General features: G+C 40.3%; 1 protein-coding gene across 11 annotated transcripts in view; it reads left to right on the forward strand.

Moving 5' to 3' along the window:
- Wdfy4 (WDFY family member 4) overlaps positions 1-15,281 on the forward strand; it is a 282,996-nt gene that overhangs the window by 69,170 nt on the left and 198,545 nt on the right. For all 11 annotated transcript variants that reach the window (XR_006852139.2, XR_006852140.2, XM_046446708.2 and 8 more), the window contains exon 13: positions 2,636-2,729. Coding sequence is in view for 9 of the 11 variants with exons in the window: in XM_046446708.2 (XP_046302664.1) it covers positions 2,636-2,729 (94 nt within the window). In the remaining 2 variants the exon portion in view is untranslated. The remainder of the gene's footprint in view (positions 1-2,635; positions 2,730-15,281) is intronic.

Genomic DNA, 15,281 nt, shown 5'->3' on the forward strand with positions numbered 1-15,281 from the left:
GTCCTTTATTTATTTTTTGATTAGTGTTAGCCTGGTAGCAAATTTTCTATCCTTTTACTTTTAATCTACCTATATCATTATATATATCTGTGTGTGTATACATATACATATACATATATATATGTATATATATATCCATATACATTAACATATACATATATATATATACACACACATATACACATATACATATATGTATTTGGAGGGTTACCAGGGATTGAACTCAAGGATACTCAAATACTGAGCCACATCTGCAGCCCTACTTTGTGTTTTATTTAGAGAAAGGCTCTCATTGAGTTGCTTAGTGCCTCACCATTGCTGAGGCTGGCTTTGAATTGGTGATCCTCCTGTCTTGGCCTCTTGCGGATGGTATTATAGGCATGCGCCATCAGGACTGACTATATCATTATATTTAATAATGGCCTATACTTTGATCTTTATTTTTCATATTATGACAATATCTATTGATTATTTAATATAATCATTGATGTGTTTTAATTTGGGCCTACCATTTTTGTTTTCTCTCCCCTGCCTGTTTTGTTCTTCTATTTTTTCTTTTCTTGTTATTTTTTTTTTGGTGCATAGTTTGAATATATTCTGGATTTCCATTTGAATTCATGGACATTGGGGTTTTTTTTACTAATCTTTCTTTGCCTAGTGTTTTTAGTGTTTGCAATAGGGATTAGAATAGACACAATTTGGAAAGTCTAATTCAGGTGGATCATAGAAGGCTTACCACTATGCCTTTCTCTTTATCCTCATCTAACATGAGCATTACATTTAATGTATTACATTGAATACAATGTTTCTTTCAACCATTATACTTATATTTAATATGAAAAGAAAAAAGCAGTGTGTTATACTTACCCAAATATTTACCATTTCTGTTGCCATTGCTCTTTTTTCATTTCTGGAGTACCAAGTTTCCATCTGTTATTATTTTCATACTACCATCTAAAGAACATTTAAAAATAGTTTTAGAATGAGTCTGATGGCAAGAAATTCCTTTTGTTTTCCTACACCTGGGCATGTATTTATTTTGCCTTCATTCCTGAAGAGTATTTTTGCTGGGTATAGAATTAGTTCTGTGTGTTTCTTTGCAATATTTAAAAAACGTTGCTTCCCTGCCTTGCGTTTTCTCATGAGAAAAATATACCATCATTCAAGTTGTTGTTCCCCTGTATGTGTTCCCCTGTGTGTTTTTCTCTGGTTGTTTCAATTTTTTTTTTCATTTTTTCAGGGCTCATCAGTTTGACGGTGATATGCCTGAACATGAATTTCTTTGTTTATTTTTCTTGGGTTTTACTAAGTTTCTTGAATCTTTAAGGTTTTGTGTTTTACCACATGTGAAGAAAGAATGTATAAAAACTTCTCAAACATTTTTTTTCTTTTACATCAAACTCTTTCTTCTCTCCTTTGAGAATTCAATGACAGGAAAGTTGGATAGTTTGGTAGTGTGACTCATTACCTTGAAACTCTTCATGTTTTAAAAAAATCTTCTTCTTTGTAGTACAGTTTGAAAATGTGGATTCATCTATCTTCAAGTTCATGGAATTTCCTTTCTCATTTTATTCTATACTGTCATTTCAATGAGTTTTACAAAACTTCAGTCACTGTATTCTTCAATTTTTAAATTTATATTATTTGTTTCTTTGTTGGCTTTCTGTCTTTTCATTTGTTTCAAAAGTGGTCATTGCTACTTCTCAGACTTTGGTTAATAATAACTGTTTTAAAGGTTTTTGTCTGAAAATTTCAATGCCTGTGTCATCTCAACATTGACATCTGTTGATTGCCTATTTTCATAAGAGATACTGAGATTTCCCTAGTTTATTTTATGTTGATCAATTTCAAGTTGTATCCTGAGAATTTTGAATGTTACAAACTCCAGCTACTGCTGGCATTTTATGATGAATGTTGATTATTTTGTTTTAGAGGCAATAAACCTATTAGGTTGATTTCTACCCATCTTCTGTGGATCACAGTTCCAGTGTCAGATCAGTTTTCAAGGACTTTGCAAGGTGATTTGTACTCCTCAGTTGCCTTGTGCAATAGCCAGCCTTAAGTGGTGGTTTATCTCTAGTTATGGTGAGCTTCCAAAACTTGAGTATAGAGGTGAATGTACAACTGAGAGGTCATGCTTTCTTCATCACCCTCTACTTCATTCTCCACTTACTTTTCAGTGTACTCACAGACATAGCCCATGAGTTCTATCAGGATTTTAATTGCTTTCAGGGATAGGGCACATCAAACTGTGCTTGCACCATTATGAAGGAATCCAGAAGCCCATGTGTGTATGTGCATGTTTGCTTGTGTGTGTGTGTGTGTGTGTGTGTTTAATATAAAGTGAGAGCTTCTCAATTTCCCACATACTTGGAGAGAAATGAAGAAGGCCAGGAATCAACTTCCATTGAGCATGGAACCCTGTGCCACGCACTGTGGCTTAGTGTATAAGGGCATCATATTATTAGGAAAAATTTAGCTCAGATGGATCATTCAAGGTCATTTAGGAAATTAAGTGGTAAATTGAGAATGTGGGTCATGGTCTGGCTCAGAAAGAAAGATCCCCAATATTCTGTAAAATGGAGAAGAGATTATGTTCATTCTTATCTGATGTCCTGCTTTCCCCTCTCTGCAGGATGGATGAAGGTGATGCTGTCATCATGCACCCTGGGATGATGTGCGTCATGGTGAAGCTGCTGCCTCGCTTGTACCATGAAGATCACCCACAGGTACCTATTGAAGAACACCAATATTTTGTCTTTGTCACATGGCTGATCTTTTATACTCCTTCTGGCATGAAACTACTTTTCTTCTTTTTTCCTTCATCCTCAGTACCCTTAATTATCAGAGCCATCTTTCGGTGGTACCTCTTATAGGGATGTGTGTATTGGATACACACTGATGTGTGTATTGGATACCTGACTCATTTGTGCCCAACCTTCCAAGGCCATTCAAAACATCTTGCACCTATTAGCAAAGTGATCGTCTAAACACAATAGGCAAGCAAAATACAACTGAAAATATTCTAACATTTATGAGGCAAGTCTCAGATGCTAAGTATAGCACTGGGCACTGGTGGGACCAGAAGTCCTTTCCCTTCTATGTATTTACCATCCTGTGGATGCTGACTGAGATACCAGCCCTGTGCTCTGTGCGGCACATGTAGGCCTAACTAGAAGGGCATAGGTTGCATCTGGATGGACTAAATAAATGCACTCACAAATGAGTACACAATTACAAAATGGTGATAATTGATATTCAGAGGGGGAAACCAGGGTGCCGAGAGAGTTACAGAATGGAGGTGGTCCACAGAACTAATGTAATCTAGTTTGGACGAAAGGATGGAGGTCAGGGAAGCCATCTTTCAGATGATGTAATGTATGTAGAGCTCTGAAAGATGAGTAGCCATTAACTAGGCAGGAAGGAGCTTGCTGCAGGCACTTGGGGGCAGGAATCGAGTGGAGAGCTGAAAGTGTGGAAGATAGGGTGGGCAGAGGTAGGCTGCAGTCTTGCCAACAAAGTACAGTTTTATCCCCAGGATAGGAAGAAGCTTTTCTCCGATGAGTGAAGAATGGCACTATATTAAATGTCTCTGTATTAAAAATATGGCCATAGCTGTTTGATGGAGAATGGACTGGGCTGGGAGGAGGGGTGGGGAGGAGACAGAAGCTGTGTCTGTAATGCAGGTAGTAATGTATGATGGAAGCTGGATCTGGGGGCTGTCTGTAAAAAGGGGTGAAGAAGGGACTGAAGAGACCTAGTCATAGATTAGATCAGCCTCCAAAATGAATGGAGTACGGGCTGTGGGAAGGTGAAGAGTCAAAGGTGACTCAAGTTTCTATCCTGACAGAACTACCAGCCCCATTGCAGAGAGGCGAACCAGCATGAGTGAATGCTGGAACAACAGAAAATAATGGAAGCTGAGGAAAGTACTCTTGATTTAAAAAATTAATATCTTAAAAGTTCTGGGAAAGAGACTGGAAGAGTCGAGGAGGAAAAAGCACCATTTTGCATTTATTAGCAACAGATGAAAAGAATTAATGGAATGGGGGAGTCAGTATTTCCTTTTCACCCTTTGTTTAATCCTCACAACAGTTTTGTTGAGGACATTCTTGACTCCGTTTTAACCAGTAGGGAAATACAGGTTCAAATAGTTTAAATGACTTTTGAGGATTTCCAATCTTAGACCTGGCATTAAACCTGACCTACCTCTTGGCAGTTTTTCAGAGGCCTGTGTTACCTCTAGGATGTAAAGAGAGGTCTGGCTTCGCTTTTCCCAGTAGTTACATATGAGTCAGTATGTTTGGGGAAGAAATGACAACTACTTGTCATTATTAATCAGAGCCTGAAATTGACAGTGGCCTAGTAAGGGTATTGCAAGTCCTCTGAAATCAGTGAGAAAAGTGGAATAGAGGAGGAGAGATCTCAATGTGTAGGGACTAGTACTGTTTTCCACTTAGGAAAATCTGTATTTGGTGCAGGAGTAGAAAAAGGCCTAATCTGATTTCATATCTATATGTCCCTTGTTGACTGTACTTCTTGTTCTGGTTTCAGTTCCTCTGCTGGGGTGTGATGATACAGAGGTTATGAAACCAATTAATAGGGATGTACATGAAATGTATTTCACAGGTTTTCTAGAAAAGGAGTGGGCTGCAATAAAAAGTTAACAATAACCATGCTATTATAGTCATGAGACCTTTCAGCATAAGATTAAGATTATATTGCCCCATAAGATTATATTGCCTAGTGATGTCACAGCCATCTTAGTTTGTATAAGTAAACTGTATGATGTTCACATGGCAATGAAATTAGCTAACAGTGAATTTCTCAAAAATGTGTCCCTATTTTTAAGCAATACATGACTGTATTTCTCATGATTCTGTGTATCAGCAGGGATGATTCTCTGTTCCACATGGAACTGACTGGGACTCCATCACTCATACAGCTGGCATCTCAGAGAGGCTGGCTCACATGGCAAGGGGCTGCTGGATCAGTCATTGACTCAAGCTTTCAATAGGATCCCACATTTCTTCTATGTAGCTTTCTTTGTGTCCCTCCAAGTGAACTCTTAGCAGGGCATACAGTAGTGTAGTAGTCCTCTCAAGGACACAAAAACAGAAATTCTAGGCATTCTGAAGACTTAGGCCTGTAAGACTTCCACAGCATTCTGTTAGTGCGAGTCACAGTCTCAGCTTAGGCTCAATGCAAGGATATGTAAATCTCCCATACTGATGTGAAAGGTGACGTGTATATGGGAGAGGGGGACTTGTTGGGAGCCATCTTTGAGAGCTTCTTTGGAGGTTCTAGCAGGGAAGCATAGCTTCTCACATACCTTTGACTGAAAACCAGTCCTCCTCGATTGAGGAAAGTTGCCCTCTTTGATGGCATGCACAGCTTCAGGAGGGACGCACATGGAGTGGTAAAGGAGGAAAGGGACACCTGCCTAGCCAACTAGATGAGCCAGATCAATCCTGACAGTCAGGTTCTTGAGGCTCAGGGAAGTTATGTGACTTCTTAAGGTCATGCAGCTGGTGAGGGAAAGATCTGAAACTCAGCTCAGGCCCAAACTGAAACTGTGTTGTGTGAATAAGTTTGCAGCTCTGACAGAATGCAGGGCCATGCATTCTGGGTGTTTTGTCCTTCCAGGTACACTGGCCTTATTGTGAGGATATCCATATGACTTCCTTGGATATATATATTTTTTATACTTCTTTTTAAAATTTTGTATTTTAATTGGTTATATATATGACAGCAGAATGCATTATAATTCATATTATACATATAGATCACAATTTTTCATATCTCTGGTTGTATACAAAGTACATTCACACCATTTGTGTCTTCATATATGTACTTAGGGTAATGATGTCCATCTCATTTCACCGTCTTTTTTTACCTTCACTTCTTTTTTTGCCTTCCCTTCCCCTCCTAACCCTTTTCCCTACCTAGAGTTCGTCTAATCCTTTCATGCTCCCCCTCCCAACCCCACTATGAATCAACCTCCTTATACCAGAGAAAACATTCAGAATTTGTTTTTTTGGCCTTGGCTGTATTTTATACAATGCAATGTTGTTGTATTGAGAATGACCAAGCCAGTGGTTTGGATGGTCTTGGTAGTCAAACCAATGGATGCGTTATGCAAAAATCTACTACAGTGATGACTGATTAATTGACTGAGTGATGGAAAGTGACCTGTCCTGCTGTCTCTTCCATGCATAGAAACTTAGTGGGTGAGTCTAAATGTTTTAGTCACTTTTGTGTCACTCTGACCAATATACCTGACCAGATCAACTTAGGGGAGAAGTTTATAGTGGGCTCATGATTCTGGAGGCTCATTGTTCTGAATCTAGGGTGAGGTGGAGCATCATGGGCAAAGGACTCAGCAGGGATGAAGCAGCTGAACTTATGATGGTAGGAAAGTCATGAGATTTCTTTTTTTTTTTTTTTTTTTTTTAATTTTTTATGAGATTTCTTAACTTAGAAAGCAGAGAGAGAGGAGAGAAGGGACGGCAGGGCAGATACACCCTTCCAGGAAAGCCCCTAGTCACGCACCTCTGACTATGCCCCACCTGTCTATCGTTACCACCCAGTCAGTCCCTTCAAACGAAGATGGACTGATTAGGTTACAATTCTCATAATCCAATCATTTTATCTCTGAACATTCCTGCATTAACAGAGGAGCTTTTGGGGGACACCTCGTATCCAAACTATAGCACTGGATTTCAGGTAAACTCCCACTGTGTGGGAAAGACCTCCTGCTCTTTTGCACTTCCTATAATGGTAATTGGACAAATTAGGTATGCAAATAAGAATTCCATTTGGTATGATGCTTCTTCTCTATTCAGGTCACAGTAATTAATTTAGGAAAAGTCTGGTTCTCCCACACTGTCTCTCAAATATGCAAATGAAATGTAGTGGTGCATTTTCTCAGATATTTTCTGCAGATGCCAAATCAGCAGCCATTAAAAGTTGGATAATTAGAGTGATTAATTTCTGAAAGGGGAGGGCACCTCCTAATAACAAATAGATTAGTAAATCAAATGAGAAATGAAACCACAAAAAAAAAAAATGCTGAAACAAAACTGATTTCCCAAACCCCTGCAGATTTTAGTGCATGAAAAGAAACAAGGAGTCTCAGTAGATGGCAGTATTACTAAAAGGATGGAAAATGAGTTCCGGCTAAACTTCTGTTGGGTCTGCTGGATGGTTCCTAACATCCTCTACACTCTACCCCCTTTACATTATTCACATGCTCTTCCTCCTTTTTGGATGAGAAATAGATAGTTTTCCAAGTTGCATATGTCATCTTAGAGACCACTAGTTAAATAACCTTACGGTTTTTTCTGTTGTGGTTTTAATAGTGGCCACATTAAATTTGTTCCATGCACAACCCAGAAGTGATTTTTAATTTCCCCTTCAAAATTCTAGCACTGAAAGCTGCCCTTGGAAACAGATCATCCAGATGATTTTCTGTTTTTGGCATAATCATTCATATTAAAAATTGGGAGGTAGGAATTTTACGTGCACGCGGAAACAGGAAATCCAGCTCAGTTCTCTTGGAGCTGACTTGGCGCCGGAGAAAAAGAACTAATTGGGAATTAGGGTGAGGTGGAGCATCTTTCTGTGTTCAGCAGCTACGAGAGTGTGGCAGTAAGGAAGTGGTGTGGGCTAGAATTGTGACCAGTCTCAAGCACCACTTCACTTCTTGCAGGGCTGTGGCTTTCCATCATTTTTCAGCAGAGATGTTTACTTTTGCACATGACATCCATATCTTAGAGGGCAGGAAGCCAGATCCTGATTAGCAGGGGTGGAGCTCTGCCTGTCTTGGAGCATCCAATGGGATGGGTTTGGTGGGATGGATTTGCTTTTGCAAATAATTATGAAACTCCTACTACTCCTGGGGATTCAAAGATAAATGTCCCTGGAATTCATAATCTGGGTTTTTGGATGGGTAGTCAGAAGATAGTAGAAGATAGTAAGACAATATCCTGATGAACACAGGAGAAGAAAAGCCACAGATATCTTACAGACACTGGAACAAGGCTTTAAAGAAAAGGCATGTCCATACACATCAGGTCGAGCAACTCATGAGGAGAAGTAATGAAGATCCATGTTTGGGATTTTACTCAGCTAGGATAGACCATGTGGATTGGAAGGCAGTGAGTGGTCTGAAAATGTTGTAGAAGCTGTGCATGAAGAGCCTTGAATGCTGAGTTGAGAGAGTTGAAGTGTATTTGAGTTACCATCCACCATCTTGGGCACTTACTGAACACTCACTCTAAGGGGGAATTTCAGGCTCTGAAGACAGCAGAGCATGGCCAAATCTTAGCTGTGCCACTTAACAACCTCAGAGCCATGAGAAGGTTATTAAACCACTTGGATCCCCACTTCCTGTGTGTAGTTTGGGGATGACAATATCATCGTCCTCATGGTATTATTGGAAGGATTACATGAAGCAAAGCTTGAGTGCTTATGATGAGGAGCAGAATATACGCAACAGCTTGGGAGCACATGCTACATTGCATAGCTACAGTGATTAGTTGCCAAAAGTTTTATGAGCACTTTATCATTTAATCTTCATAAGAACCTTGCAAAGTGGATGTCAGTATTCCCACTTTGCAGATGAAGACTTAAAACTTGCAGCAACTGATAGAGTTAACAACATTGCTAAGTGGTTGATATATGTTCCTAATGTGAGGTCTGGACTTCCTGCCACCTGCCTGGTTGACTTTCCTGCAGGCAGGTGTAGTCATGGGAGGTTATGGGAAAATAACCACCTGGTCAGACTTAGGCATTGAAGAGACCATTGTCTATCTTCAGTCTGCACCTTACATCATTATTGGGTGTGTTCCAGAGACCTAAAGCCTGCTGTAAAGATTTTGTTGCCATGGAAACTTCCTGCACAGCCCGATGGAACAGAAAGGAGATAGAGTATGGGGTTTCACACATCCATCAACTAATTTGTGCTTAAATTTGGAAAAGGGTTCCATTTTCTGGAATAAGACTTTATTTCAAACACATTGAACTAATCATATGGGCTTCAAGTAACTAAAATATTGACAGTGCTAATAGCCCTGGATAGCATTGCATAAGGGCAGGCTATTTGAAAAGAGCCATTTCCTCCTGGTGGAGTAGGATTCTTGCTTTGTTATAACACAGTAGACATTCCCAAAGTGTCAATTTTATGTGCTCTTTCCATCTGAGTCCCATACCCCAAGTATTGCTATTATTCTTGAGTAGAAAATTTCAGGTTCTAGTCAAAATCCACATGACTTCTCAGGGTAGCCTCTTAAATAAAGCAAATAGACATACTCTTGCATGGAGAGGAAGAAGATTGAAATCAAGCTGCAATGGATATGAAATCATGGAGTAGGAATTATAGTTGGAAAGAATGGGCTCTGGCCCAATTATCAAGTGACACTGCTTCTAGTTCTTTTTATTCTCTTTACTTAAATGATTTATATAGGTCTCTTCCTTTGCACCTCAAATTCAATGACTCGAATGTGGCTAGATCACACAGATTGCAGAATTGATGTCTTAGGGCCAGAGAGCTAATGGAAATGTATAAATGAAGCCAAGTGTGACAATAGGGAGCAGTAAGGCCTGTGGCTAAAGAGGAAATTTTGCCTCAAGTTGGTCACATTTAATAAAGGGGAAACAAAATAGAAGCAAAACTCAAACTACACCTAGTAAATTAAGCACTTCTAAAGGCCATCAGTTTATGACACTTATGAGACACTAAATCCCCCTTTTTATAAGGAATTTTGGGTGCATTGTTAAAATCATGAGCTTTAGAGGAAGGCCTGGGTTGGAGATACCAGTTCTTCTCCTCATTAGCCATATGACCTTAAGATATTAATATCACCTCTTAAAGTCTCAGTGTCCTCATCTACAAAGCAGGTATAATGATGTTCTCCTGTTGAGAGGAGTAATAGAGTGTATAATTGTAAAGTCCTTAGAAGAGTCTCTGTACTCGGCGTGTGTCCATCAGACAGATGCTGGCTTCACCATACCCCTCCCCCTGCTCTTCTGGTTTGATAGTCTGTGTTCTAGGTGTCTAAAATTTTGGAAAATATGAAATGCAAGTTAATACATTTTAGCTATAATCCAGCTGGCAGATTATTGATAAATTCATAACAGAAAGTTGACATTGAACAATATGTCATCTACTTGTGAATCAAAGAACTTGGATCCTTTCTTCTTCTGCCTTTATCAGTGACTTCAGCAAAACTCAGATGACAGCCAGTATAGCACTGCATGGAGGAGTTAGCTACCTACCAGATGGCAGAAGGGGAAGGGAAGTGTCCCAGCCAGCTTGAGGAATGGATCAGAATTCATAAAGTCAAAATTCAGCAGGGATAATCAGGCCTACCCCTGTGTCTAGAAGCATGTTCACAAAGTGTGTAAGGCAGAACACATGAGAGAGACTCAGTGCTTTAGGAGTAAGGTCATAATAGTCCTGAGTGGGGTGAGGATATCACATGGTGAAGTCCATTTTATGGAGGTAGCTGAGCCTGTGTTAAAGCTGCAGTCCAGCTGTGTGGTCAGGCACTGAGTTTGGGTACAGCTATGTCAGCCCAGAGGATGCCCAGGAAGTCAGGACCAGGCTGCAAATAGCCCTGGCAGGAAGGTGGTTCACAGAGGGAGACCTACTGGGGAAACAGTGCTCTTACTTCCAAGCCAGGATTCAGGACCTGGCACTGGTGTTGGGGCACTGGTTTGTGTCAGCTCAGACCATTATACTGAATGGGTACAACAGTCAGAGGGTAGCCCTGTGATCTGGGTCTTTTGTTAGAGGCTGGCTCAGAAATGTAGGGGGCTTCTTAGGTTAACTACAATAGAAGTGGTGGGTCTCTAAACAAGAGCAAGGTCAGTGCTGGGTCTCCAGGCTGTCTGGCCCTCCAGAACCAGAAAGTTGAGGTATTCAGGGCTCTGTGCCACTGTCTTGGATATCTCCCAGGAGCTGGGGTGGGCCAGGACCTGACAGACAGAAGGACAAATTCCTTTGCGTGGTACCTAAAGGCCCTCATGCTGTGGTTCTGCCCAGAGACCCTCAGACTTTCCCCGAAAGGCTGCTCTCATTGTCCTTGGCCTCTGCATGTGCTAGTTCCTCTTCTGGAAAGGCCACCTCCTTGTTGGCCTAGCTCTCTCCACTATTCTTCAACAGCAAATAGTCAAAATGTTTTTTCTGACTACCTTGTCAGCCTTCTAGGTTAGGAACACTCTCTGTTCTAGAATATCCTGGTAGCTATTGTGTTTGAGGTAGAGCTAAAACTGGGGAAATAAATGTGAAAGGTTATTGTCTCACAATGCTGTGAAGCTGGAGGAAGAAGAGAAGGAAAGGCAGAAGAGGAAGAGAGAAAGAAAGAAAGGAGAGAGAGAAAGAAAGGAGAGAGAGGAAAAAAACCCACCCATAGTGTGATATTTATCTTGGGTGAAATATTATATTGACATAGTGAGGGTTGGGAAAATCATTTTTTTTGGATGGAAGGATATGTGAATTGTCACTTGAGTAATAAGTAAAAGCTCAGTAAAAGGATAGATTTTGAATAAATATTCCCAGCCTGGGGTATCAGCCAAAACGGGCATGCCATCGTCAGCACATTGATTGTCACTATGGCTGGAGTACTGGGTAGACAAAAGGGGAGGAAGAGAAATGCAGTTGGGAAGAAATAAACATTTTGTAAATTTTTGAGATCCTAGGCTTCTGCTACCGAGAAACCCTGACCATCACACATATATAAGACTTGTAAATGAAGGAGACTTTTGGAGCAGGCGCTCACATTGGTTATAGTTATCAATCTGTCCAAGTTCTTCAGGGAAGTTAGGCCCTTTAGACATGGATTCTGCTGATTCAATGTGAGTTGAATTCTCTCTTACATCGAAACTGAAAGCACAACCTCCCAAGCCTATAAGGCCACATGGGCAGCACAAATTAGGGTATTAGGCTGCTGGGGCTGTGGCAAAATGGAAAAATTCATGCCTGTAAAAAAGGGAACTAATTCTAAGTAAGAGATGGTAAAAATCACTGTAACTTGTTGTGGGCCCTATTTATGCCTGGCATCTTGTTTATAGTCTTGGATAATGTAAAGAACATAACACATATCAATGCTCTTCCAAAATCATCAAATAAAATACATTTCAACCATTTGGAGAAAGCAATTAATCCAAATCCAAGTAATTCAACTAAGTTCCTACTTCTTTCAGTGTCTAGGGGAAACACTATGCTGGGTGGTGGTTTTACCTGTAAGTCAGGACAGAATGGTTAATGTCCACAAGATACACTGTGGCTCCCTGGAATAATATCCTAGGCTCCTTGGAAACTCTCATCTGTATTAACCCATTTTCTGTTACTGTAACAAAATACCTAATCCTGGATGCTTTATAATGGAAAGAGACTTGTTTAGCTGGAAGTTCAAGGAGTTGATACTAGAATTGGCTTAGCCTTGGTGAGGACCTTGTGGCAGATGGAATCATAGTGGGATTGAGTGTAAAAAGGAGAGATTATGTGGTGATAGACTGGATTCCAATGAGAAATATGTTAATGCTTTCTGAAGGCATCACCCTCAATGACCTAAAGACCTGTCACTAGGCCCTACCTCTTAAAGTTCCCACCTGTCACATTATTACCCTTGGGACAAAGCTTCCAACCTATGAACCCTTTGGGGACAAACCACATTCAAATCAGCACCTCTCCACCAGGACCCATCTTTAATTGTATACCAGGACTATTTTAATCTGGAGCAGGAAAGTTGTCAAGAGAGAGAGAAAGAAGAATAAATATCCGCAGCTGGATAGGATGAACTTGAAGTCTTGACTGTTAAGCAGAGAAAGCAGAAAACTCCTGAAGGCTGCCCCACAATTGCTCTGTGATAATTTGCCTTGCAGGTCCAGTCTGCCGGCCAGCCGGGTGACCCCATACTCTTACCACGGAGTCCTAATTGAACCACCATCCCCTTTCCTGCACTGGAAGTAATATGCGTTAGGAAAATCAATCCATTTGTAGGGGGAGAAACCAGACTGGTTTCCTGCTACTGCTCATATTTTCACTAAAACCCCATTTTCCTGGAACCAACATTGAAAAAAACAGCACATTTTATTCAAAACAAGGCAATATTGGTATTGACAGAGCTGCAGTGATAATGAGGACGATCAATTTTCCCTTCTCCATTATGGGGTATTGAGCAACTTTGGAGTAAACTTGTGGCATCATTAGACAAGATCAGCATTTCTCCTTTTTGAAAACTTTTTCTTTTTTGCATATTTAGATTGTAAGTGTATCTGCTCTGATGAGGGCAGCAGGGGTGGGTGGGGAGAACAAAGCAAAACAAAACAAAAAAGTCCCCAAAGCAATATGTGAAGTGCTGGTAATAAAAACTGGGGCTCATAGACATTTCTTTTTAATTCTTATTAATAATACATTGTGATGTTATTTTTGCATCTTGCTACATATAGACTGTCTCCCCAACTCTCACCCCAAATTAAAAGAGTGCAGTTACAGAATGGAATAATCCCAGTTCTGGTAGAGAGAATGCTCAAAGCAAGAGGGCAGATGTTCTTTGTCTGTTGTAATGGCAGTGGAGGAAAAAGGCAGAGGCTACGGTGGATGCAGGAAGAGACAGAACATCAGAAGGCAGTTCTGGAGAAGGAAATCAAGGAAATTAGTAGATTTCCACACAGAATAGCTCCTCAAAGCAAAAGTGAAAGAGTTGTTTAATGCACATTAATGTGGGCATTTCTACCTTCAGTTTCTGGTCCTTGTTGGGCTGCCCACATGTCTCTGATAGATCAGGCTGGCTGTGCAGAGAACCTGTGTAAAGGGAGGTGGACTGCTATGGTGGCCCAGTTAGTGTATTCCAAGGGTTCACATGCCGGAAGTCTGGTCTCCAGGATGGTGGTGTTGAGAGGTGGTGGGACCTTCAAGGGTGAAACCTAGTGGGAAGTCATTGGGAGTGTTGTCCTTGAAAGGAATTAATGGAATTTTCTTTTATTTTCCTTCCTTCCTTCCTTCCTTCCTTCCTTCCTTCCTTCCTTCCTTCCTCCCTCCCTCCCTCCCTCCCTCCCTCCCTCCCTTCCTTTCATTCTTTTAATTTCTTTCTTTCAATGCCAAGGATTGAACCCAGGGTTGCTTAGCCACAGCACCATGTCCCCAGCCCCCAGCCCTTTTTTAAAATTTTGAGACAGGGTCTTACTAAGTTGCTTGGGGCCTTGCTAAGTCACTGGCCTTGAACTTGGGATCTTTTTGCCTCAGCCTCCCAAGATACTGGGATTACAGGAGAGTGCCACAGGGACCTAGTAGGTTCTTAAGAGAGGGTTGTTAGGAAAGAGTTGTCTTGCCCTTGAAACTCCAGAATTATAAGCTGCATAAGCCTGTTTGTTAATGCACTGCCCAGCCTCAATTATTTCACTATAGTAACAGAAAACAAATTAATACAAAGATTACCTTCTCCAAGTGATGAGACCTTTCCTTGACATTAGTCAACCATGTGATCAGGCTAACAGCAACATTGACAAAATAGTGGTACTTCAGAATAACAAAATGCTGCCCAGAAGGGAAATACATCTGAAAAGTCATTCTCGTGTGACTTTATCCCCTCTAAATTTTAAATCAGGAGTGTTATTAAATATACCTTAGAAATGGATACATTGCTGAATGCCATCAGATTGAGGTAAGAGGTACAGGCATTGAGTGTCTGGAAGCAGGTGAGAGGATGTGAGGTGGGCTGTGGCCCCTCTGATCTTTTTAAATTAGGGCATTATAATTATGCCTAGCATTTGGGTTTTCCTTTCTTCTTCCCACCACCTTTTCTTCCTCCTCTACTGATCTTCCTTTCACTCCTTTATTCATTTATTTTTGTTTTTTTTTTTAATTTTTATTGTTGGTTGTTCAAAACATTACATAGTTCTTGATATATCATGTTTCACACTTTGATTCAAGTGGGTTATGAACTCCCATTTTTAGATTGGCATTTTCTACATATACATAAAGATGAAATTCCCTTTGATACATTTATATATGTACATAACATAATTTTGTTACATCCATTTCATATTTTCCTTCCTAGAATTCTTCATTCCTCTCTTTGTTCTCCTTTTTCTACTCCACTGATTTTTCCTATGTCTTCATGATATTTTATTATGATTCCCTCCTTCACCACCTTCTTTTCCTCATTTTGCTCTAGCTTGTGCATATGAGAGAAAAAAATTGACCCTCTATTTTCTGAATCTGGCTTATTTCACTTGGTATGGTTTTCTCCATTTCCATCCATTTACTGGCAATT

This window comes from Marmota monax, unplaced genomic scaffold (genome assembly GCF_021218885.2).
Source record: "Marmota monax isolate L192 unplaced genomic scaffold, Marmota_monax_Labrador192_F-V1.1 WCK01_AAM20220418_F8-fsc00207, whole genome shotgun sequence".
Classification (NCBI taxonomy): Eukaryota; Metazoa; Chordata; class Mammalia; order Rodentia; family Sciuridae; genus Marmota; species Marmota monax.